General features: G+C 44.6%; 2 protein-coding genes across 9 annotated transcripts in view; one reads left to right on the forward strand and one right to left on the reverse strand.

Annotated features, from left to right (window-relative positions):
• Positions 1–613, reverse strand: part of RASGRP4 (RAS guanyl releasing protein 4) — a 54,372-nt gene extending 53,759 nt beyond the window's left edge. For both annotated transcript variants that reach the window (XM_077285742.1, XM_077285743.1), the window contains exon 1: positions 463–613. In XM_077285742.1, coding sequence (XP_077141857.1) covers positions 463–485 — 23 coding nt within the window. In that variant the 5' untranslated portion in view covers positions 486–613. The remainder of the gene's footprint in view (positions 1–462) is intronic.
• An 8,544-nt stretch (positions 614–9,157) lies between these two features.
• Positions 9,158–25,943, forward strand: LOC143805964 (uncharacterized). Of its 7 annotated transcripts, none has more exons than XM_077285745.1 (14): positions 9,158–9,293; positions 10,786–10,920; positions 10,991–11,067; positions 11,587–11,683; positions 16,090–16,346; positions 16,496–16,659; positions 17,265–17,381; positions 18,302–18,364; positions 18,446–18,536; positions 20,558–20,640; positions 20,725–20,884; positions 23,701–23,806; positions 23,931–24,066; positions 24,161–25,943. In XM_077285745.1, the coding sequence occupies exons 2-14, from the start codon at positions 10,822–10,824 to the stop codon at positions 25,108–25,110; spliced, it is 2,400 nt and encodes a 799-aa protein (XP_077141860.1). In that variant the 5' UTR covers positions 9,158–9,293; positions 10,786–10,821; the 3' UTR covers positions 25,111–25,943. The 7 variants fall into 7 exon arrangements, with proteins under 7 accessions (XP_077141860.1, XP_077141865.1, XP_077141859.1 ...); XM_077285750.1 differs by having other exon boundaries at positions 9,256–9,293; positions 18,449–18,536; XM_077285744.1 differs by lacking the exon at positions 9,158–9,293 and adding an exon at positions 9,302–9,389.
• Positions 25,944–25,995: the final 52 nt, after the last annotated feature.

The following is a 25,995-nucleotide window of genomic DNA, read 5'->3' on the forward strand; positions in this document are numbered from 1 at the left end:
ATTACGGAGATGATCTGCATAATACAGACCCCAGGAGAATATGTACATCCCCATTAAAGGTACATTGCTTATACAATAGAGGACTAGTGGTCTACTTATTTGGACTACTTGAATTTTTTGTCCAGCTTCTCCTAACTTTTCCTACTTTCCATTCTCATTCTACTCACTCACATCTGCATCTGGACTGGCCAGTTCTAGCACAATAACTATGGCATTCTGCCCTTCTCCTTCAATATTCTGAGCACCGTAAAAAGCAGAAATCAAGACCAAAATCAGGAACCTGATGTGTCGCAAACAGGCCGGGCTGGTGGCCCCCTCACCATACTTACAAATATACAAATATCAGCTACTAAATATAAATTTAAGGACCTCAGTATTTCAGGTTTGTGACCTCCGTGAAGGAGTCAAGACCTGGAGACCACAACTCCTGGTGTCTCACCGCAAATGGAAGCAGAGCCTCACCGTTTGCTGTCCTTGCGATTCATGTTGCAGGAAAGTTGCAAGGGAGAGTGGTGGAAACACTCTTTGGGATCTGGCGAGCGTCTTCACCTTGAGGTCCTGATCTTCGGAGGACCCCCGTGAGTCATTACATGCAATGCTGAGGGATGGAACAGTCTATTACGGGGAGTGTCCTTTCAGTAATGCAGGGTGACAAAGAGGAACTGTGTAACTGTGTCAGTGAGAGCAAGGCGAGGATCCCGCGAGCTTCATACCAAGATTAACCAGAGACTTACGAAACACAACATCTCACCATGTCTAAAGCATTTAACCCTGTCAGGGACAACTCATTTTGTTGCATATCCACTCTGGGGTTCTCTAGCGAGTGTAGTCCCAGCGCTGGTTTGTCATCCAAAACCATAGTGCAGTTATGGTTCTAGTCCACTATTTTTCATGTCTTTACATATGACCCCTGGATTGATCTCCATATATGGCCCCTGTATTGGTCTCTATATGTGGCCCATGGTCTGTCTCAATTTGTGGTCCCTGGTTTTGTCTTCATAGGTGTTCCTCTGGATTGGTCTCTATATGTGGCCTCTAGATTGGTCTCTATATCAGGCCCCTGGACTGGTCTCCATATGAGTCCCGTGGCCTGATCCCCATATGAGGCTCTTGAACTGATCTCCACATGTTGCTCTTTGATTGGTGTTCATATGTGTCCCCTAGATTGGTCTCCATATATGGCCTTTGGAATGGTCTTCATACGAGGCCCCTGCGGCCAGAAGTTACAGAATAGTGGATGGGATTTTATGAAATCCCATCCTCTCTATGCGTGCAGGGCAGCCTCCGGCTTCCCTGCGTATACGCACATGCAGCGCTTCGTTCTAGACCGCAGCATGTCAATTTATCTTGCGGAGATGCTCAGTCTCCGCAAGATAAATATCACCGTCCAAAGTATAGGATGCGGTGATTCCGCATGGTTTAATGAACACATGCAGAAAGACCTCTGGTACAATAGCTGGCAGCGCTTTGAACTGAGCAGACATGTGCTGAGTCCAAAGCGCTGCTAATAATGAACGTGGAAACATACCCTCACTGTGAGAAATCTGCAGTGAACTCACTGACCTTTAGGCCGGCGTCACACTAGGCGTATGAAAATATGGTCCTTTTTTTAGGGCCGTAATACGCAGAAATGTTCCCAAAATAGTGATCCGAGTTTTCTCTCCTTCAGACCCTGGGAACCATTCCGATATTTTGTGTCCCATTGATATGCATTGGTATCGGGTATCGGTATCGGCGATATCCGATATTTTTTGGATATCTGCCGATCCAATCCGATACCGATACCTTTGCATATCGGAAGGTATCGCTCAACACTAGTTACGAAACGTGCTTCCCTCACTCATTCACCCTGATCAGGTCGGGTTTGTTCCGGATAGACAAACCAGAGATGGTACGAGGCGGCTGGTTGATCTGCTGGATGTGGTGGAGAGAGGGCACCTCCCCAGTGTATTCCTGTCACTTGACGCTGAAAAGGCATTTGACAGGGTGCACTGGGGTTATATTGAACTAACCCTGGGAAAATTTGGTCTGACTGGTTGGATTTTTTCAGCTATTATGGCTTTGTATTCCAACCCGTGCGCCTCTGTGTGCTCAGCTGGCTTTAAATCCCGATTATTCCCTATTTCCAACGGGACTCGCCAGGGCTGCCCCCTCTCCCCTCTCATCTTTGCTCTGATTATGGAGCCGCTTGCAGCCATAATTCGTCAATCCTCGGAGGTGGGAGGTGTGATGGTGGGGGGCACTGAGCATAAGATAGGCTTATACGCTGATGACGTAGTCCTGACGTGTTCTAATCCTCTCAACTCCTTGAACGCAATCTTCTCGATCCTTCACCAGTTCTCCGCGGTTTCTTATTACAATCTCAATCTAACTAAATCTCCCGGTCCCTCTTCAATTACAGATCCAGACTAATTATTCCTTCATTTGTTCCCCTCTTGGCTTTTCCTATTTGGGCATTCAAATCACCAGGTTAGCTGATATTGTCCGCCTTAATTGTGAGGCAGCCCTCCTAGACATCAAAAAATGTTTAGACCAACTTTCTACCTCCTCTTTGTCATGGATGGCGAGAATTCAAACATCTAAAATGTTAATTCTGCCCAAAATTATATACCTATTTCGTTGTCTGCCCCTGTCCTTCCCCTCCAAATATCTGTCAGCCTTTCAAACGTTCATCGACCGTTTTATTTGGAATAAAAAACCTCATAGAATTAAACGCCAAATTATCTCTCCCATATTCAGAGGGTGGGGTGGGCGCCCCTAGGGTGCAGGCCTACTATAGGGCCGCAATCTTAAGGTACCGTCACATTAAGCGACGCTGCAGCGATAGCGACAACGATGTCGATCGCTGCAGCGTCGCTGTTTGATCGCTGGAGAGCTGTCACACAGACCGCTCTCCAGCGACCAACGATGCCGAGGTCCCCGGGTAACCAGGGTAAACATCGGGTTGCTAAGCGCAGGGCCGCGCTTAGTAACCCGATGTTTACCCTGGTTACCAGCGTAAAAGTAAAAAAAACAAACAGTACATGCTCACCTGCGCGTCCCCCAGCGTCTGCTTCCTGACACTGACTGAGCTCCGGCCCTAACAGCACAGCGGTGACGTCACCGCTGTGCTTTCACTTTCACTTTAGGGCCGGATCTCAGTCAGAGCAGGAAGCAGACGCTGGGGGACGCGCAGGTGAGCATGTACTGTTTGTTTTTTTTACTTTTACGCTGGTAACCAGGGTAAACATCGGGTTACTAAGCGCGGCCCTGCGCTTAGTAACCCGATGTTTACCCTGGTTACCAGTGTAAAACATCGCTGGTATCGTTGCTTTTGGTGTCAAACACAACGATACACGGCGATCGGACGACCAAATAAAGTTCTGGACTTTATTCAGCGACCAGCGACATCACAGCAGGATCCTGATCGCTGCTGCGTGTCAAACTAAACGATATCGCTAGCCAGGACGCTGCAACGTCACGGATCGCTAGCGATATCGTTTAGTGTGACGGTACCTTTAGAACCTTTGAAACTGTGGTGGGAGGGGTATTCCCCCCTCCCTTGGTTTACAATTGAATCATACTATGCCCCAAACACTCCCTCAAACTTCTTCTAGAGCTCCAACTACTCCAGGTCCCCTCAGGGGGCCCTTGCCTCAGAACAATGAGAACTGCTCTGAAACTTTGGGCGGCCCTGAGCCCTACTCACTTCTCATTTTTGTATCATTATGTCTCTTTGCAAGCTTTAGAACAGGCGATGGGCAACATTTCTCTCTCCTCTTGAAGGGCATGTGGCCTATTGCGGGTGGCTGACCTCTATGGCTCGGAGGGTCTTTTTGAATTTACTGACTTAAGCGCTCGCTACTCCCTGTCCTCCAAAGACTTACTTCAATATTTCCAAGTGCGTAGTTTTTTGAGGCCCCGCAAATTGTTTGGTGCACCGTTTCTTTTACCAGAATCTCCGGCACATCGATTTTTTAGACCTTGCACTGTATTACCTCACGGCATCTCTATTCTATATAAGGCGCTCCTGACTTGTGGTGTGATGGACAAGCTTCCCTTCATGGTCTCCTGGGAGTCTTCCCTTGCCTTCGAGGCTTCTTTGGATGATTGGCATATTGCTATGATTCACCCTTCTAAATTTTCCTCATGCCTTGGGCATCTTGAGCAATCTAAAAAGATTCAGCTCCAATGGTATATTACTCCCGTTAGATGGGCTAAATTTAATCATGCTTCCTCTCCGCTTTGCTGGAAGGGCTGTAACTCCATGGGATCCCTCCCTTGCCCATGTTTGGTGGAGCTGTCCGCGCATTCGAGTCTTTTAGAGCCAGGTTGAAGCTATTACATCTCCCTGTCGTGCTGACGGGCCCCTTGGCAGTTCTCGGTGTCTCCTTGCTGGTCCTCCCTTCTCCCCTGCAGCCTATAATTTCCAACATCCTGGTAGCAGCTAGACTTTGTATTGCCAAATATTGGAAATCGCCCTCTGTTCCCTCCAGTAACGAGCTTATATCTAAAATCAACCTCCATTTCAGTTATGAATCTATCACCGCTGACTGTCTTACAAATAAAAACAAGGTTCTATCATGGTGGGATTTATGGAGGTCGTCATCCTTTGCCTCTCCTCTTGTTTCGTCTCATGATTACTAATATGGTTTCTTCTCTGATGTCGTTCTCTTTGTTTATGCCCCCCGTGGATGTGACATCGTGGGCGTTGGATTTATTATCTGCTATTTTATACCTCCCCCTCCCTTCCCTTTTTTTTTTCTGTACCCTCCCCTTCCCTTTTTCCTTTCCGTTTCCCTGATTGGGATTGTTCTCCTTGTATGTCTTTTTCTGATTCAATAAAAATTTGAATGGTTGAAAAAAAGTATTTTAATGAAATAAAGACACATGTTGTTTTAATATTTTATTATACTCTTAATCCACCTGAAGACCCTTGTCACCTGAAATAAGGTTAAACAAAACAAACAACAATATTCCATACCTTTCATCGTTCAGTCTTGTCCCACGCTGTAAATCCATCTGAAGGGGTTAAATCATTTTACACCCAGGAGCTCTGCTAATGCAGCTGTGCTCCTGTCTGTAAAACTTGGTGAATGAATGGAATGCAGGGGAATGTACTGTAGTTACCTCGAGTCGCGGTGATGCGCCCTCTGCTGGATGAACTCATATGAACTCGAGCGTGGGAAAATATTCTGAAAAGTTCCCAGGCTCAAGTTCATATGAGTTCATCCAGCAGAGGGCGCATCACCGCGACTCGAGGTAACTACAGTAACTTCCAGATGTGCCTTTTCTGGGGTGGCTGGGGGCAGATGTTTTTAGCCAGGGGGGGTCCTATATCCATGGTCCCTCTCTAGGCTATTAATATCTGCCCTCAGTCACTGGCTTTCCCACTCTGGCGGAGAAAATTGTGCGGGAGCCCACGCCAATTTTTTCCGGGATTTAACCCTTTAATTTAATAGCTAGAGACCCCAAATTTTACACAGAGACACTTGTTACATTAGTGAAGAGGAATATGTAATAAAAGAAGGGATATGAGATGGTTTACTGTATGTAAACCATGTCTCATATCCTGTCGGGTTTGTGAAGGAGAGAGGAAAAGCCGGCAATTGAATTACCGGCTTTTCTGCTATCTAGCGCTGAATTAAATATAAATATATATATATATGTGTCTCACTGACATATATATATATATATATATATATATATATATATATATATATATACCTATTCTATGTGTACACATTTATTCTAAATATTCTATCCTATTCTGTCAGTGTGATTTTACTGTACACCGCACTGAATTGCCGGCTTTTCTAGAGAACACCGCTGCGTATTTCTCGCAAGTCACACGCATGGTCCGTGTGTAATCCGTAATTTTCTCGCCCCCATAGACTTTCATTGGCGGATTTTTTGCGCAATACGCTGACAAAAGCAGCATGCATTTACTACGGCCATACAAGACCGTATTATACGGATCCGTAAAATACGGCAGATAGGAGCTGGGCCATAGAGAATCATTTTACCGTATGCAATCTGTATATTCTGCGCCCCTCATACGTCCGTAAAACACGCCAGTGTGACGCCGGCCTTACTGTGGTAAACTCAGTGACTTTTTCTCACGGTGCTGAGGTCATCGCAATTTAGTCCATCTGTGACGCAGCCTCAGTGACCTGCGGTAACCTCAATGAGGTCACCGCTGCGCTCGCAGCCGTTCATTCATCAGTGGTTCTCAGCCTAGACGGTCACATCTTGGCACCGTCATGGTTGAAAACTATTCATCCCCATGGATTACGGCGTGGTACAGAATGTCGGACAGCTGAGGGATATTGTTTTTTTTTTTTTTGTTTTTTTTAATTACAGGGGATGTTGGCTTTAATGAAATGGGTGTTAGGTGAGTATAACTGTGTTTTTGATTTTCAAATATAAATGGAAAAGTGTGTTTTGTTTTTATTTGAATAAAATACTTTATTCTGGCTGTGTCTTTATTCACCAAAGATATAGAATTAGTAATGGATAGGTGTCCTGTAGACACCTCTGCATTACAAAGCCGTGGGCTTGATGTCACCAGACAATACAAAGGTGACTTCAACCCCACAAATGTTACCCCACTTGCCACCGCCACAGAGCAAGTGGGAAAAGCCGAGCAAAGCGCCAGAATTGGTGCTTCTGATACATGTGTCTTTTCTAGACAGCTGCGGGCTGATATTTTCAGGCTGGGGTGGGCTAATATTCATGGCCCCTTACCAGCCTGAGAACACCAGCCCCAAGCTGTTTGCTTTAGCAAGGCTGGTTGTCAAAAATGGGGGGGACCCCACAGCGTCTTTTTAATTAAATATTTAAATAATTTAAAAAAAATGCATGGGGACCCCTCTATTATTGATAACCAGCCTTGCTGAAGCTGACAGCTGAGGGTTGCAACACGCAGCTGTCAGTTTTGCCCAGCTGGTTATCAAAAATACAGGTGAACCCACTCTTTTTAAATTTTATTTATAACATAGGCGGCGGCGGCTGATGAACACTCCCATCAACTGCTGCATGGTCTCACTGTTATTAGCGGCAGCAGGTGTAGAATAAAGGGAATAGTCCCATCAGCTGCTGTCACTGTTATCAGTTGAATATAACTCTAAGGGTATGTGCACACGTTGCGGATTTTGCTGCGGATTTGGAAAATCCGTAGTGCAAAACCACTGCGGTTTTCACTGCGGATTTTCACGCGGTTTCTTCTGCGGATTCCTCTGCGGGTTTTCAACTGCACTTTCCTATTGGTGCAGGTTGAAAACCGCTGCGGAATCCGCAGAAAGAAGGGACATGCTACTTCTTTTTTTCCGCAAGGTTTCCGCGCGGAATTTTCCGCAGCATGTGCACTGCGGTTTTTGTTTTCCATTGGTTAACATTGTACTGTACACCGCATGGAAAACTGCTGCGGATCCGCAGCGTCAAATCCGCTGCGGATCTGCAGCAAAATCCGCAATGTGTGCACATAGCCTTAACATTCTCTGATGGCAGAGCAGGGGAGAATGATGAGAGCCATCTTCATCACCTGGCACTGTGGAACAGCACTAACTGTACCACTGCTTCCCAGGCGCAGGTGCGTGTGGTACTGATGCAGCACATGGTTGCCACACGTACGCCACAATTTTTACACGGCACTGGTTTTTCTGGCATTGGAAATATCAGGACGTGGGAAACCAGCTTAAAGCAGAGATTTCACTTAATAATCTGTGGCCCTAATGCAAAACTATTGCATTTGCGCTTTTTTTGTTTATTTTTTGGGTGTTTTTCTCCTGTTTTTCATTTGTGCCAAATTCTTGGCGATTCGTTTGATCTATGTTTTTGGCTTTTTTATTTTTTATGTTCACCATTGGGAGCGTGATGTGGGGTTTCCAGATGTTTCCGGCCGATTAATTGTTGCAAAATTGGTGCATAAATAATCTCCAGTCCTCCTTACCAGGAGAAACATTAAGTCCGGCAATACCTTACATAGTAATCTGCACCCAAAAAAGCAGCAACCAAAAAAGAAGTGTTTTTACTACAAAGAGTGAAGGTTTTTAACTGCAAAAAAAAAAAAATGAAGAACACCAGGTGTAAACACAGCCTAAGGGTATGTGTCCACGTTCAGGAAACGCTGCGTGTTTGACGCTGAGTGGGGCCGCAGCGTCAAACACGCAGCGTCCAGATGTTCCAGCATAGTGGAGGGGATTTTATGAAATCCCGTGTCCACTATGCGTGGAAACACGCATCCGTCGGCCCTGCGACTCCGGACATGCTGCGCGTCTTTTCAGATCGCAGCATGTCCGTGTTCCTTGCGACGACGCTGCGCCGCCGCAAGGAATAACACAGGGCCCTATGTGTGGGGTGCGATGATCCCGGATGTGTGCAATGAACACACCCGGCATCATCGCGTCCCAGAAGGGGGCGGGGCTTAGCGTCGAGCGGGTTTGCCGCTCCGACGATACCGCCGGCCATCCTGATCGTGGACACATACCCTAATGGTCCAAGCAGAGTGGATGTGATTTCATGAAAACTCCTGCACTCTGGGTGATTACAGATGTTGTTGAACCTTTTTGATGCGTGTTTTTTCTCTATAGCCTTCTAGGGGGAAAGCATACAAAAAGTATGTAAAAAAAAAAAAAAAAGCATTGTGTTTTTAAGTGTAGAAACAAAGTTTTTCTATACTAAAAAATAGAGTAAAAACCCTAACAAAAGTGCAGCAAAAACGCATGAAAAAAAGGGGAAAAGCAGCAATAAAACGCATCAATCAAATGCAGAAAAGGCGGATAAAAAGCAGCAGGAAAAAATCCCTCAGCGTTTATACTGTGTGTGAACATGGCCTAGAGATCAATGAGAATCTTAAAACCTTAGTTTTGTTGGGTTTTTAAGACAGAGGAAGAGAGAAAAAAAGCATCAAAACTGCACGTAATTTAAGCAGCATTTTTCCTGCCAATATCCTGCATCGTTTATGGGAAGAAAAGAAAATGCTGCAAAAAACGCTGTGTGTGAACATCTCCTTATCTATAGTATCTGAGTTTACTTTTTTTTAATAAACTTTTTCATGACCGTCTATTAATATTTCACCTTTCAGGAACCATTGACGCTAAGGTGAAGAATTTTTATTAGAGAAATAAAAAAATATATATATATATTTCTGACAAATCTTTACAGCTTTTTGCAGCCCCTAACCTTCCAGATGAGAGCACTGAATGCGGATGCCCCGGCAGGAGTCCATCCCGCTTCTTGGTCACTACTTAGGGGGAGGTGAGAGCACTTCTCCCAGCATGCAATGCAGAACAATTATTTGGTGCAGGTAATAGGTGAGTACTTTGGTTTGTGCTTGGATATGATACAAAGGAAGAGTATGGTGGTGGGCGAGAGCTGGCCAGACGGGCGACACTGAGAGCAGGTACCAGGTCAGAGCAGACTGTGCACCGGTGGGGTCTGGTGGGGATTATTATTATTTTTTTTTCACGCACCCATAGACTTGCATTGCTGATTTTGATCCAACCCTCATATCAAAATCTGATATGACTCCGCTTGGTCTTAGGAAAAAAATGATGAATGTGTCCCCCCTGAGACTATCACAGGTAGAAAAGTGATCCGTGGAAACCACGGCAGCCCTTGTATCAGAGGATCGGACATCTAAGCGTCCTCCTAATGCTGTGTGTAGTCTCCTCACTGAGCACAAAGACCCCCAGCTGTGAGGGGTGGAGGGAGCCGTCACACCTGGGGCCCCGATGCTGGTGGTGTAAATGGTACTTAATTTTTATTTTTTGCTCTGTTCAGTTTCCGCTGTTAATAGATCTGCCTTGTAAATAGTTGGAAACATAAGGATTTGTTCACACAGAGTTTTGTCTGAAACCAATCTGCTTCAAAATCCACCTGGAAAAAAAATAAAATAAAAATAATAATAATAATAATGTTAATGTATCCTAACAGGATCTGCTATGTTCACACATTACATTTTTATTTTTTATTTTTTTTTTCCCCCAGCAGTCAAAACCTGCTCTCCTGTCAGTAAAAACTCTGCACAAAAAAGTGCTGCAAAGATGTAATCTTTGGTGCAGATTTCTTGTGTGATTTTTCTATAACATATGGTTTCTTCATCAAAAAAGCTGCAAGAAGCACTTGGTTGTATTTTTACGCTTATTTCTATGGGTGAAAAAAAAATGCTGCAAAAAAAAAAAAGAATTTTCCAATTCAGTCTGGAAAAAAATAAAAACTTAACGTGCATGAGATTTCTGAAATGTCATACCTTTTTGCTGCTATTGTAAAAAAACAGCTTTTAATGTGAAAAAAAATAAAAAATTTGCAGCAAAGATGTGTGTGTGTGTGGTTTTGTTTTCTGTTTTTTTTTTTTTTTTTTTTTTTTTTAAATTTTATATATATTATCATGATGGAATAGCCTAAAGTTCCATCAATAGAACGTAAGCGGATCCCAGTCTTGTCATGGGCAGTAACATGCCTCCTATTATGCCGTACTGTACCTCCCATATGATTTTATATCTAGCAGTCAAAAAAAAAAGTACCATACTTGTCATTACGGAGGTGTTCTCTCCTTGGAGCATTGTTTATAGATGGCAAATATATATTCTAACTCTAACAGAATGGGGACAGGAGTACAAATTGACTTTCTCCTTGTTGAGAATGGATCTGTCTGCCGTTTTCTGGGATTTGGGAGCTCCTGATGAAGTCGAACACGGGGTGAAACGTAGTGCGAATGTTGCCTAATTTTTATATCATTTTCTGATAAGATCCTTTAAGGTCTATGGTCACGGCCCAACTATTTACTATTGCTCCATGTTGTAGGATAAGAGTCCTAAGGGGGACCTCCGATTAGAAATCATGAGAGCTACGGGGCCTTCAGTGGTCATAATCCAACACTTAAAGTCTCTTGGCATTAAACTCCGAATGCCGAAGAAGGCAGTCAGTCCTGATGTCCAGGTAATCTGCAGAGGGAGGTAAAGTCCTCAAGACACAACCATGCGTTCATCATCTTTTCTTTACTTTTTAGAGGAAGAGATCCAGTGGGGAAATATTTGGGGTTCCACTACAGTCCCTTCCACTCGCCAAAGAAGGAGAGATCCCACAGTAAGTGGTGACTTTGTAAATATGACTTCAGTCCCATTCATGGTCCATAACTTCTGTAAAACACATCCCATGTGCATTGAGTATTCTCATTTGAAAGCTTAAATTTCCTATTCCTATCTTTTCAGCCGTTCTTGAGATTAACTTTTTTTTTCTTTTGTTTACACCTCATTGCCTTGGAGACCGACCACCGCTTCTAGACAGCAGAACAAAGACAGTGCTTATAAATGACTTTTCTATTGCTCTCACCGTATAAGCACTGTTTTGACGTTGGAAAGGATCTCTGGAACGCGCTGTGACCTTCTAATCCATCCAGTTTCCGCACATTATTTAAACGCTAGACCACTGCAGTGGTCGGTCTCCTAGTCAACGAGCTGTAAACAAAAGAGAAGTGTTAATATGTCAAGGACGGCTGAAAAGTTTAACAAACAGTAAATTGCAAAAGTGCTTGACTCTACAACTTCTGTTTGATGATATTGAGAAGGAGAAATCCTTTTAAATAACCGTTTTCTTTCATTCCAGGTTTGTGGTTGACATCTGCCAGTTCTTAAGTTGCCATTTGGGCACTGAAGGAATCTTCAGAAAGTCTGGATCAGTAAATAGAATAAAAACCTTAAAGGTATATAAAAACCTCCTTACTTTTTATAATGAATTGCTGCTTGTATGTGTCATATAGAGGTAATGACAATGGGAGAGTCTTCTACTCTGGGTGAGGCCGGTTTCACACGTCAGTGATTCCGGTACGTGAGGTGACAGTTTCCTCACGTACCGGAGACACTGACACACGTAGACCCATAAAAATCAATGCATCTGTGCAGATGTCATTGATTTTTTGCGGACCGTGTCTCCGTGTGCCAAACACGGAGACATGTCAGTGTTCGTGGGAGCGCACGTTTTACACGGACCCAATAGAGTCAATGGGTCCGCGTAAAACACGGACCTCACACGGACATTCTCCGTCTGGGGTCCGTGTGCGTGCAGGAGACAGCGCTACAGTAAGCGCTGTCCCCCCCACATGGTGCTGAAGCCGGTATTCATATCTTCCCTGTAGCAGCGTTTGCTATAGAGAAAATATGAAGAATAGTGTTAAAAATAAAGATCCATGTGTCCGCCGCCCCCCCACCCCCTGTGCGCCCCTCCGCTGGTCAGAAAATACTTACCCGCTCCCTCGCTCCTTCCTGGTCTGGCCGCGCCTCCTACTGTATGCGGTCATGTGGGGCCGATCATTTACAATCATGAATAGTCGGCTCCGCCCCTATGGGAGGTGGAGCCACATATTCATGACTGTAAATGATCGGGCCCACGTGACCGCATGCAGGAGAAGCCGCGGCCAGACCAGGAAGCAGCGAGGGAGCGGGTAAGTATTTTCTGACGGGTGGGGGGGCGGCGGACACATAGATCTTTATTTTAAACACTATTCTTCATATTTTCTCTACAGCAAACGTTGCTGCAGGGAAGATATGAATCGCAGCTTCAGCACCATGCAGAGTGGGTACCACACGCTCCGTGTGGTACCCACTCGCCATACAGGCGGCACACGGACACGGATAACTCCGGTACCGATTTATTCCGGTACCGGAATTATCTGGACGTGTGGGACAGCCCTGAAGGACTTTCCTGCAAGAAGCTTGAATATCTAATGGATTTGGAGGACTTTCACATAAGGCAAAATTTGGCACAGTTCTCTTACTGAATGATGACGATCATCAAAGATTACGAGAAGCTTGAAGGCAACATGGTGACAGTTCTCCCATTGAGGATGGTGGACATGCCAAAGAGAGGCAAAGTTTATAATGGGGGTAGACTTTCCTATAAGGTAGTGCTTGTACTCAAGATGGAAGAGCAGCTGAGTCTACGAAATACGTTTATTTTTGATGACTGATTTGAGAAGATTGAATTAGGGCAGCACGGTGGCTCAGTGGTTAGCACGTCAGCCTGACAGCGCTGGAGTTCTGGGTTCAAATCCCACCAAGGGCAACATCTGCAAGGAGTTTGTATGTTCTCCCTGTGTTTTCATGGGTTCCCTTCGGGTTCTCCGGTTTCCTCCAAAGACATACTGATAGGGAATCTAGATTGTCCCCAATGGGGACAGAGATGATGATCTATGTACAGCGCTGTGGAATATAATGGCGCTATACAATTGTGTAAAATGAATATAATATGGCTTCCTTTGTGATGCTCTAAAGGTTCCAAATTTTTAATATATAAACAAACTTTGCAGGACAATTTTGGAAGGAAGAAGCCAAAATCAAAGTGTGTGTTGTCAGAGCGGCAGAAAAGGATATGGTGGCCAAATAAGAGTGTCCTTGGGAGGAGGACAGAGGTGGCATTTTGACCCATACTGAGTGTTAAGGTTTGTTCACACTACAGGATTCTCATGGGCGAGAACCTCACTTCTTTTTCATGAGGATCTTGCCATCTGAGAGCTGTATAAACTGGAGTGAGATCGGAAAGCGGAGCGCGGACTGGCCGGCGCCTCACCTGAACGGGACAGCTACATAAAAAAAATACGTGAAGCTGTCACTTTCTGATCGGGAGAGCTGCCAGCCAGTGCGTGCACTGCTCTCCGACCTGACACTCGCTCGGGTGAAATGATCTTTCGCACAAAAGATCAACCTTCTTGGCAACACATCATACAGTGTCAACAGGAGTGTCGTGCTGCCGAGAACAATCCATTACAGACCGAAGCGCGGTCTGCCTGTTATTAAATGACCGGCAAGCACGGTGCAGGTCGGCCATTCTTTAACACTGTGCGTCACATGCCCGGTCCTTCTCCTGCAAAGAGAAATCGAGATTCTTGGTATGATCCAGGGGGCTCCCGGTGTACCCACAGCACGACTAACATAGGTCGGACTCTGTTGCCCCCTGATTTGCAGCCGATGATATCCTACATAGATCGTGATAACTTTGTACAAGTTGAGTTTCTATAAGAATCCATCAAAACTTATAACTTCCATATAAACGAACAACATTCCTTCTGATTTTTGGGATTTTTGTCTTAAAAAAGAAGCAAAGTCCCACCCCCCCCCCCCCAAAAAAAAAAAAAAATCCTTTGTTTCCAGGGCCCTTATTATGGCTTCTCAATGTATGTGCTAGAGAATAATCCCGCAGCCAGTCTTCCTGTGTTTAGTGAGTCAAGTCTGCGATTGTGCAAGGTTTGAGAATGGTGCAAGATATTCCTGCAAGAGAGGAAGGAGCGGCATCTTCTGACCGCAGCACACGGATGACTTTTGTGCAACAGTCGCTCTACATTGCATGTAACTTTCGGAGGAGGGGCACCCTTTAAAAACTCCTTTTTCCTAAATGGCTTGGGGTTGTGTTTTGTTTTTTTTCCCATATCCAAGGACCCGGCTCCTAGAGCTCAATTACATAGTCATGATGTCGGCATCTAGTGGGAATTTCCTTTTTTTTTTTTTTTTTTTTTTTTTGCATGTAGCACTGTTGTGATAAAAGGAAAAAAAATGTAAAAGGAGAATTCCTATGGTCTCTAGTCAAAAATTTGTGGCTTGCAGTAGCCAATTTGAAAAGTGCATTCACAAATAATTTACTTACCCTCCTTCCCTTAAAGGGTTAACCCTAACATTAAAAGGGGAGAGCGTTCTACTCGGCTATAAGTTATTCTGCACAGTGGTCTTCTACTGTCTGCCCCCCGATTTTAAAAACCAAATTATGGATTTTTTTTTCTGGATTTTTACCCTTTTATTTATTTTTTTTTTTAAAGGGGGTTATTTTTAAGAAAAAAAAAAAAAAACAATAGCACATTTGTTTCTAGAAATAGCGCCACACCTGTGTAAAGGTTAAAGGGGTTGTTCAGGCCTTTAATATTGATGGGCTCTCCTTAGGACAGGTCATCACTCTCTGATCGGCCAGGGTGCGACACCCATCACACCTGTTTATCAGCTGTTCCTGATGGCGGCAACTGGAACTGCTCAGTTATGCTCCGTCGTCGACTGAATGATGGCTGTGGCCGGGTACTACACATCCGCCCCTTATTGTACTCCGCTAAGTTTAATATCGTCACGTTGCAGTACCAGATACAACCCATGAAAAAGTGTGATGCTGTTTCTGGAAGAAAATAGTTCTTCTAAACCTGTGTAACCTACAGTTACCACTAGGGGGAGACAATGCAGCGGTCATGGTCATCTGCAACCTGCAGAACTCTGGCTTTAATTGCACTTTCTCTTATGCTCATTGTCGCCCCCTGCTGACAAGAGCACTTTGCATGATAACATTTTGGTGCTGGTGCGGTGTGGCTGTCATTGTTGCTGTGGCTTTGTGCTGGTGGGGCGGCGCGGTCTGGAGTCATGGGGGCTCAGTCTCGCAGCATGGGTGCTGTGGGGCAACAAGCCGTCCGCCCTGCTGGTGCATGGCCGCTGCGGCGGTGGTCGCCGCACGGCTCCGCTCCGTTAGGGCGTTAGGACCCACTACAAGGTTTGCCGTGAAGGGGCAGTGGGCTTCATACAGTCTGATCAGAATGTTAAACTGAAAACCTCATGTTCAGTATTTAAATTTTTGCCTAGCGGCTTTAGATCAACGTATGATTTTGGGATGTGCGGTTCATGCTGGGTTTTTTTTTTTATTTTTTTTTATTTATTTTTTTTTCCTTTTTCTTTTTGCACGTTGCATGATAACACTTGCTCTTTTGAAGTCGGCACAACTTCTCTGACTAGACTTTTTTTTTTTTTTTATGGTGAAATTGTCTATGCATTTTGTTGTAAATTTAATATATGTTATATGGGCATGATATGACAGTATTATTTAGATATTGTATGGCGACATTAGTTTGGGGAAAAAACTTTAATTTGGCAGTCTATTCCAGTTTTTGGCTAGATAAAATTGCATTCATCCCTTTTTATATGTGAATTTCGGACAATCTTGCACAGGGAATCCTTTACTAGAGGTCTGGGGTCCCGTTATATACAATGCCGTCCCCGACCGGTATCCCTTATCTTTCCATTCCTATGGTTGTCACCGCACAATATTTCCCTGATTGGCCTCCAAATATATTTTATTTTTGTGTTACAGGCTCAGCTGGAGTCTGGAGAGAGCGGCCTGACCTCTGCTCAGCCCAGCGATGTGGCGGCATTATTAAAACAGTTCTTCCGTGAACTTCCTCATCCTCTTCTAACCCCAGAGCTGCAGGATCCTCTGTGTCAGATCCAACAGTCGCTCTCCGAGGAGGAGAAGGCCTCTGCCACTGCTCTGGTCACCTGCTTGCTACCTGCCATTCATGGGGAGACTCTCAAGTATTTCTGCACCTTCCTTCAGAGTGTGGCTGCCAGGTGAGGAGTGTAGTGCCCAACAGTTAGCACTAGGGGGAGCCTTGGATCTGTGCTTCCCAAAAAGTAGCTTCTCTGCTCCCTAACAAAGCGGACAGTCACTTGCCATAGATATGGAGTTTTATATATTTTTTTTCATTCCTTTCTTCTAGGTCTGCAGAGAACAGGATGGATTCTGGGAATCTGGCCGTAGTTCTGGCTCCGAGTTTGTTCTCTAATGATAACCTGGCAGAGAAGCTGACACTCGCCACAGAGAAACAGCTTCAACTTCAGGCTTCCGCCATCCAGAGTCTCATTGACAACGCGCAGGACATAGGTACTAAATCTGAGGATCTCTGGGGGTCACCAGATACCGGAGAACATGGTATAAATGGACACAGTAATCTCCCACTTAATCCACTGCTCCGTCGGTCACTTTTGTCTGAATTTTCACCCCTGTCTATTTTATACTGTATCTAGGACACGATAGGAAATAATCTGAGACACAAATATCCCAACAAGAAATGTGGAAATTTCAAGGGGCAGCTTTATAAAAATGTTTAGAGCAAAACTGCCTTTGTTGCCCATGGCAACCAATCACAGAACAGCATACATTTTTTGGTGGGAGCAAAATTATGAAACTATTGGCCCATGTAGATGTCGGTGGATCTGTGTCTGATCACGGACCACAATGCACGGACCGGCCGCGGCTCTCCCAACCTTTGTATTACAGCATTATATACTTCTATGAGGCAGTCATTCATGAGAGAGTGTGTGTACATAACTGGTATCTGACTACATGGAGTTTGTTTGTAGTCTGTTATCATGGAGACAGGTATTGATGAATATTTAGATTTGAGTATCATCATGAAGGTACAATTCTTCAAGCTTTAGTTATGTTGTGTTTTTTTTTGTTTTTTGTTTTTTCTTTTCTCTCGGCAGGGCAGCTCCCCACATTTATCAGAGAAAAGATTTCCGTTCCTTGTGATTCGGTTGAGGAGGACTCTGTGGTGAACAACTCGGAGGGTCTTCGCAGGAGACGTAGACGTAGCATGAGTGGTATGGTAAAAATGATAAAATCTCCAAGTCCTTACTGCTTTTATTATAGACCGATTAGGTCAGACTGGGGTTTCTTTTTAGACCGGCCCGAGGACCTGATTCTGGGGCTCAGACTGTGGAGATTTGGGTGTTGTAACCAGTGCCTTCCCCCCCTCCCATCAATCCCGTAATGAAACACACACAGTCCTAGGTGGGTTGAACAGGTCGGTCACAGTTTATTAATTAAATAAGCAGAGAAAGGGCAATTACATATCGTAACGGGCAGCTAGCGCCGAGCTCCTGTCCGTGATTGACAGGGGAATTGGCCCAACGAGCGGTTACGACCTTTGCCCTCTTCCGCTGTGACTTAATAAAGGTTACTAGGGTTAGTTATATCACTTACGTATATACACATTTCTTTTTTTTTTTTTTTATATTACAAAGGCATTTACAAAATTTACCTTAACCCGCAGGTTAGTATCGTCATTAGCCCTTAAAAAGGGAGGGAGGGTGGGACAAAAGCTTCCAGGTGTCCGCCGGGAGGAAAAGAGGAAGTTCCCGGCCGGACACCTGGATTTAACCCCTGTAGGAGTGGCCGTAGTACCCCTCCCCTCTAGTGCCCACTGGCCGGCTGGGGGTCTTCCAATTAGTGCATCACTAAGGGGGAGTGATGCTAGGGGGGAACTGGCACTGACAACCTTTTCGTGCTGCTCTCTATGGGTGCTCCCCAGTCAGAGATGCGCACCTTATTTAGTACCGCGTCTGCCAGTCTCAATCTATACCAGACACTTCCCGAGTCTGAGCTCACTCACAGGCATGGCGACCTTGCCAATTTATTTTACCCTACGTTTGTACAACTGAATTTTTCTGTTTGAACTTTTGATTTTGTTGCACACCCTCCGTAATGAAACAGATGATTTTAATCTTTATTACCCTTAAAGGATTTGTCAATGAGGCTCTAAGTAAACTGAAGTCTGGCCTTGGTCCTTCAAGTGATCGAGGAGGTGAGGAAAAGCTGTAGTCTTCACATACAATAAATGTTACCTAATTTTGAGCATCTTCTTATGATCCGTGTTTGTGTTAAGCAGAAGAAGTGGAGCTGCTTCCAAGAAACAAGACAAAGCGTAAAGCTTCCGAAGAATCTGTTGGTGGAGAACAGTTTATAGCCAAGAAACGGTACATAGGATTATTCAGTGGAGGTTCCCATGTACTTATATACCACATATCATATATGTAGAGCCTGGTCACGTCAGGTTGTTTTTTTTTCCTGGTCAGCTTGTTTTCTTGAAAATTTCTCCAAATTTTGAAATTTCCAACCAATGACGCCCTAGATGTATTCGATGGGAGACAAGTCTGGAGACGCTGCAGGCCATGGTAGCACATTTGGGCCACGCAGGCTGCTCGCAGTATCGCAGTCAACATGCGGTCTGATGTTGTGAGAAATGGCTGCATGACTGGTTATACCACCCAGCACCATGATCCTGGGAGTAAGACCGGTGCGACATTCCCCTGGGAAGGCCCCTTCATAGTATCACTCACGTGGTCTCCAAACCTGTCTCTGACTCATTGTGGCCAAAACAAAAGCAGTATTCATCACTGAAGAGGACAGACCTCCATTGCTGTCTCCAGTCTCCCTCTGGACATCACGTGGGCAATGTCATGAAGAGGCCTTCATGAGGAAATGTCATACTGGTCCTACTCCAGGGATTATGTTGTGGGGTAGTGTATCATACTCTTACAGTAGCATAATGTACAGTGCTCGGACCCCTTCAGTCTCCATGTTACAGGCTCTACTGTGAGCAGCCTGTGTAGCCTAAGCTTGCTACCATGTTCTGCAGCATCTCTGAACTTGGTTCCTATTGAGCGTTCCTAGGATGTCATTGGTCGGCAATTGCAAAGGAAGCTGCCAGCAGCGGATCTTGAGGTTTTGCCCCAGAGCATTCAAAGCAGCAAAACCTTTCTCAGATGACCATTAATAACCTCATTGATAACTATTATTATTATAATTAGTATTTATTCTATGGCGCTTTACATGTGAGGAGGGGTATACATAGTAAAAACACGTACAATAATCTTAAACAATACAAGTCACGACTGGTACAGTAGGAGAGGACCCTGCCCGCGAAGGCTCACAATCTACAAGGGATGGGTGAGGATACAGTAGGTGAGGATGGAGCTGGTTGTGCAGCGGTTTGGTGGATCGGTGGTTACTGCAGCTTGTAGGCTTGTCGGAAGAGGTGGGTCTTCAGGTTATTTTTGAAGGTTTCGATGGTAGGTGAGTTGAGGCTGTAAGTGCGAGGATTTCTTCACATGTCGCTCATACTCCAGACTAAATACATTGAGATAATGTTTGAAGTATGATTTCATTTCTCATCATTTGCAGATCCGTAACATGTCTATCCATCCTGTGAATTCCATAATTCTACAATTTTTTCCTTTTGGGTGTTGCAATTTCAATGTTAAGGAATGTATACAAGTTTGGTATTGTCCTAATCTTACTGATTGAGAAAATCATGTCGTCGGGTCAAGATAAGGCTGGAGCAGGCCCAGCTAGTGCAGGCCCGGACATGACGGGTTTGAAAGTAGGAGGCTAGGAAAGGGTCAACCATTAGTCTTTCACAGTACACCAGAGGGTTAGTAAGAATGGGGGAATCGGAGGTCTGGTACATACGGTGGGTCTGGGTTAGGATTAGGTAATCAGATTATGTGGGGGTGGCGTATTTGAGGTACCTTTTTATAAGAGGATCCCGGGGGGGCGCAGCTGCCATTAAAGACGCAGGACCAGGGAACATCCTGCACCCCCCCCCCCCCCTTTTTTTTTTTTTTTTTTTTTTTTTTTATGTTTTGTTGGTATTGACCAAACTCTGGTGATGGGTGAGGGATTTTTCGTGTTACAATTTTTGTCATAGCAGTTGGAGGTGAGCAGGTCAGGGATGGCCGTGGATAATATGGGATCGGGGATCCATCGGAGGTATGATGACCCCCTCATTACTATGTGTGGTTAGTTTCCCGGAACAGGAAAATGGTTTGGGCAGAGCCATTACTGGTTGATAACCCGAAGTTATGCAAATAATTATGTTTACTAAAAGCTGCTGAGGCCATTTATATTCCTTTGTCACTCAGCATTAAGTTGTCATTTATTAATGCTGTACACACATGGCAATACCGTAGTCATGTTGTGTGTTTTGTTTTTGTAGGAAATCTCTAAGGGAGGCTGCAGATGGCAACTTATCCGGTGAAGAATTAACTGAACCAATCGTGGCACCCTCTCCTATCGTAGGTAGGTGGTAAAGACTGCCACATACACCACAACGGTCTATCCCTAGATTACCAAATTGGACTATTTGTTACTTTCTCTCCTTAGAGGACACTGGAGGTGTTGAGGTATTTTCTGATTTCTCCCTAAGCCCTGGTAACTTTTTAGAACTAAGTCCTGAATCCCCGGCCATTCCGGCAACTCCAGAATCCTCTTCAAGAGGAAAGAAAGCGAGGGCTAAGCGGAGAATTAGCAAACAAGGCAAGAGGTGAGATATTTGAGTCCAGTGGAGCGCCTGCTAGGACCGTGGAGTACTCGATACCGGGTCGGCTCCGTTCTTAAGGGGGATGTGTTACGGCAGTGGTGACCCAGTCCGTTGCCCTGGGCATCCAATAAAAGGGAAAAGGGTGTAGTGGATAAAAAAAAGTCTATGGAGTAATGTTCGTGACTCCACCTGTGGTACTCGGCCAGAGGTGGCTGACGCTGCTTAAAGGGGTCCACTGGGGCTGATGGTATTGCAGCAGAGTTGGTATAGCTCCTCACAGGTAGAGCTTGGTCCCCAGCGCTCCCGGTGGATTTGGTAAGGGATGATAGATGTTGAGGTGCAGGAAAGAATTGGAGGATACAGGGTTGCAGTCTCTTTACCCTTTTACTGGTGAAGTTCAGGTACCCAGATTACAGGTGATCTTTGGAATCCGTGCAGCCTGGAAGAGGTTAGGAATCCCCCTAGCCAGGTGGGGATTCTGCGCTGAATTCTAGGTTTTCGATGCTTTAGCTTTCCTCAAGTGCCTCTCTCAATCTGTCCTTCAGATGGAACTCTACCTGCATGGCAGACAGCTCGAGCCTTTTTACAGATGTCCCTCTCTCGTGGTGACTCCGGGTTCTGATCTGCTGCTGTGCCTTTGGGTGTACTTGTGGCTAGGAGACCTGCAATCTCCTGCCCTCTGGTTTCTGCTGTGGGGCATACAGTTAACACACAACTTCAGACCCCGGTGTCCGGTTTCTTGCGCTTAATCCTGGGGGTGAGCTCCATTGCAGCTCCACTCCCAGTTTCTCTCTCCTTTTGCTTCTTCGCCCTTCACTGGCTCACACAGACTGACTTCTAACTCCCCCTCCAGACAAGAACTTATAGGGAAGCTACCCTGACACTGGGTCTAGAGCTCCCCCTTCTGGCCTGGAGTCAGAAAAGTGTTGTATGTAAGTGTTACCTGTTAAGGGGATCCTAGGGTGTCACATTAGCGTCCCAAGGATGTAGCACTACTAGTGCCATTTTTTTTTTTTCAAGTAAAACAGAAAAAGTGTTCAGCTTTCTTTGTTAGTCTATATGTAAAACAATGTCACGTTGGATAATGTGTGGGCGCTTCTCTGGGGACTTCTATTTTTTTTTTTTGCAATCGTTTCATTTAAATATTTAGCACACATTGTTTCCCTGCATGGTTTTGGCTGCAGAATGAGTTAATTAAGAATCTACCAGTAAGCTTGTTTTGATTGGGATGTTGCAATCCGAGTGCAAATCGATTTGTTTATCCAGTAGCCAGTAATCTTTTACTGTTGGATGGGATCCCTACCAACTGCCTATTCTCTGGCATCCATGGCTCTTCTCTTGATTGACCAGCCTGGCATTGTAGCAATGTGACGCACATATGACATCTTGCAAGGCCGGCTAATCGATAGAAGAGCTGTGGATGCTGGCAGATAGAAGGTGCTTAGTTTGGGTCCTGCAGGGGCGGATACTAACAGCTTGGGACCCCTGTGCAAGAAATGTCTGGGCCCCCCTCCTTTTATGGCGACCGAGAGAGAGATATCACACACTTTTACAGACAAATAATAGTAAGCCTGTACACATTTTATTACTTACACATGTCGTCCCTCTGGCAGGTGCTTTCTTCCATCTCCAGCAGCTCCATCCTGGGGGGTCTTCAGTCCTCCATCAGCACTTACTGGCCAAATCTCCAGCTGTCGCAAGTCCTTCTGCCTCTTCACTACCTCTGATAGCTGCTGGGAAAAGCCTGTGAGCAGTCAGTGAATCTGACACTTCTCCTTCCTTCTGAGCAGTTCTGGCAGGTGCCTCACCCATGTGAACATTGGCCATCACATCACCCTCCCCTCCCTCATAGCCACTTACCACCCCCTGTAGTGAAGGGGCTTTATTGGGGGAACAACTGAACTGGCCCACTCAGACAGCATTCACACTGCAGCTCCTGCTTCTGAATGGGCCAGTGCAGCGGTTTTCTAATAAATCCCCCTCCGTACAGGAGGTGTAGGTAGCTGCAGGGGGATTGGTGTGATAGCCAATGTTTACATTGGTAAGGCAGTTCGATTGTTACCTCAGAACTGCTCAGAAGGAAGGAGACTTGTCAGCTGTACTGACTGCTCGGAGGCTGTTCTCAGCAGTGAGGAGACAGGAGTGGCAGAGATTGGCCATATTGACCAGGCCTGTCATCCTGCCTGTGCCTGAACGACGACGCAGAGAGGCCGGGGGCATGTCCAATAATCCCGGGGGGCATGTCCAGGGATCCCAGGCTCATGCATCATAGAGCAAGCGGCAGCATCAAGTAGGAGGTGAGGAAGGGGCCCCTGCTAACATATTCTACAGTGTGCACACCCCTCTCTGATGGCAAAAAAAATCAGGAACGGACCCTCTTCTTCTCCTCTGGTAGAGCCAGCAGCAGCATCTACATCATCAGAGAACAAGACAGATCGGGGCCCCTGTGCAGCTGCACCGGCGGTATGTCCGCCCCTAGGTTCCCAACCACATATTACTAACCTGCCCACTTGACTCACTCAATTCTGTCTTTATCTAAGCTCTTCCGAGTTGATTTCTGACTACGTCAACTTTACCGTGGCCTGTGGTCATAAATCCACCCATAGGAGTTAATGAAAAGGAAGTTATAAACTCCACATCCGAATGAGCTCACATTCAGTGAAAAACAACTTCTCCTGAAGGTGTCCATATCCTTTACTGCACCCCAAACTTGTTTTAGAATAGTTCAGATGTTTTGGGGCATATGGCCGTTTTTGGAGTTTAGGGTTATCCGTGTAGATTTTTCCACAGTAATGTTAAAAATAAATCTGTATCTACAGGATATCATCTGGTCAGATCCCGCTTTCTCCAGCCCAATTGGACAGAAAAGAAAAGGTCCGTAACTCTTTGAGACTCTTCCATCGAACACGAGCAGTCAAGCATCCGGTAAAAATTAACCCAATCATTAGTGGCCTTGAGCTCTATTCCAAAAATGTATATACGTTTTATTTAAGGTTTCCTTGATGTGTGTTTTATAATGACTGATATAATTTTTTTTTTACTTGTGTAGACACCCGAGGGCAAGAGCATGGAGCCAAGTGGATGGAATATGATGAAGAGGATGGTTGCTGACGCTTTGGAGGGTCCAATTTTCAATGGAAAAGATTTCCGAATGTCCACATTTTCTCTTAGAGGGTCCAACACTGGTGGGTTCCTTAGGCTTCAGCCAGAATTTGTAAAAAAAAAAATATTTTTTTTCTTTAACTTTTATTTAAGGTTTTCTGTTTACTTTTTCTTTAGTGAATACTACAGATGATAAACCTTCATCTATCCAACATCCATCATCTCCTCCTTCACTGAGGTCCTCTTCTTCTTGGAAGTCTCTAGGTGTCAGCAGTGAAGATCTAGATGAAAAAAATTCTGGAAAGCAACGCAGAGTGTTACGCCGGTCACTTAGCATGCCAGAAAAAATGGATGATTGTGGCAAGTCCGTAGAGGATCAAGAGGTGAAAGAACTGAATAGTTTAACACTAAGTTATGAAAGTAAGTTAGAAGACCATGACCTTAACCACTTGGAAGAAAAAACATGTACATTCAACAGTGACCAACTCCCATTGGTGGACTGTTTAATCTCAGAGAAATCTCACTTGATACAAAATCAGGTCTCCATCACGGAACTTGACGGTTTCCATCCTTCAGAGACCTTAAAAAGACCCAATGGTCATACATCTCAGTACCGAAGTGTACGGAAATTAGTCCTTAGCTTTCCTTGGGTCTCTAGTTCATCAGAAATGGATCCTCATCTGAAAGATTGGGAACAGCTGACCACTCACACCATTAAACGCAAAGGAGCAAGAAGGTTTGGCCGTTCACTTAGTCAAGAGAGTGGATTAAGGTCCAATGAAGAGCGATGTCTCCTAAAGAAAACGGATGAGCATCTCGCTGACAACGCCGCCGTGAAAACGCTCAATGGCCGAAACAGGCAAGTCTTTGTCAGTCGTAAAAATATAACATTGAGCAACTGGGGGTCCCGTAGTCTGGATAGTGGATGCCAAAAATCAGTTGACACATTGCCATTAAATATGGAAAACCCACCTTTGGATGACTGTCAAAAATTGGACAAAGACATCCTAATTTTTGATGATGAAATTGGCAAGGCAGGGAATAGATTCAGAGGTTCTCCTCAAAGTCGTCTCCATGTCACCAGGCTGGAACCCATTAGTGATGTTGGGGATTTGTATGTTGGCTAGGTCAGGTTGGACGCTCTTGAATATTTCCATCAGTGAGCGAGATAAGTGGCTACCATGGAGGACTGGAGTGGAAGCTGGACGAGGGCAACACAAATAAAGTTGCTTATCCTTTTCCTTATTGAAGTTGCAGAGTTTGCTCTTTGGTATCAAGTTCTTATAACGAGTTACACCATGCTCGGTTGGCCCATTTGTTTATATTAAATATTATTAGGCTACGATGTAAATTGCTTTTTTAATGTCATTTATTTTAATCTCTTGTTACTTTATTTCACATGTCAGTAATGTACACATTCTAATTTATTTTTTTAATAATATACAAACTTATTTACACCACCCACGCATTGTCTTAAAGTGCATAAATCATTCTTCCACTCCGGTAAAAAAAAATAAGTGTAACTGTTATACCAAGTAGAACCTGCGGTTCTAAGACACATTGGTTCTTTCTGTAAAAAGCTTTCTCTGGAGTATTCCTTTAAGCAGATAGTAGACTGTGGGATATCGGCCATTTTTTTTTTATTTTCTTTTTTATATTTTTTTTATAACTAATCCAGTTATTTATTTATCGGGTCTCGGGAATGTTCTGATCCAATTTTGGAACAATTCTTCACAGTCTTTCAATTAATTTTTATACTTTTTCAGATTCACTTTGACTATCGATACCCAAAGTCTTTTCCAATCTTAACTTATTTAATGATGTCCTATTACTTCTATACGAATTGACACTTTTTTGTTCTATTTGCCATTTTTGTGTTTTTCTTCTTTTTGTTCTTTTGTGTGTTGGTTTTGTTGGATTGTCAATGTTCTCATCTTCCAATAAACTGTATTTTAACTGTAACTCGTTGTTGAATAATTCATATTTTTTTTACACATTTGCTGCAACTTTAT

This window comes from Ranitomeya variabilis, chromosome 2 (genome assembly GCF_051348905.1).
Source record: "Ranitomeya variabilis isolate aRanVar5 chromosome 2, aRanVar5.hap1, whole genome shotgun sequence".
NCBI classification, from domain to species: Eukaryota; Metazoa; Chordata; class Amphibia; order Anura; family Dendrobatidae; genus Ranitomeya; species Ranitomeya variabilis.

Excerpts from the sequence above, each read along its gene's own strand:
- LOC143805964 (XM_077285745.1), top strand. The coding sequence starts at position 10,822 with ATGAGAGCTACGGGGCCTTCAGTGGTCATAATCCAACACTTAAAGTCT. Across the intron at positions 18,365-18,445 it reads TCCTTCAAGTGATCGAGGAG|CAGAAGAAGTGGAGCTGCTT; the intron begins GTGAGGAAAAGC and ends GTTTGTGTTAAG. Across the intron at positions 24,067-24,160 it reads TCTTAGAGGGTCCAACACTG|TGAATACTACAGATGATAAA; the intron begins GTGGGTTCCTTA and ends CTTTTTCTTTAG.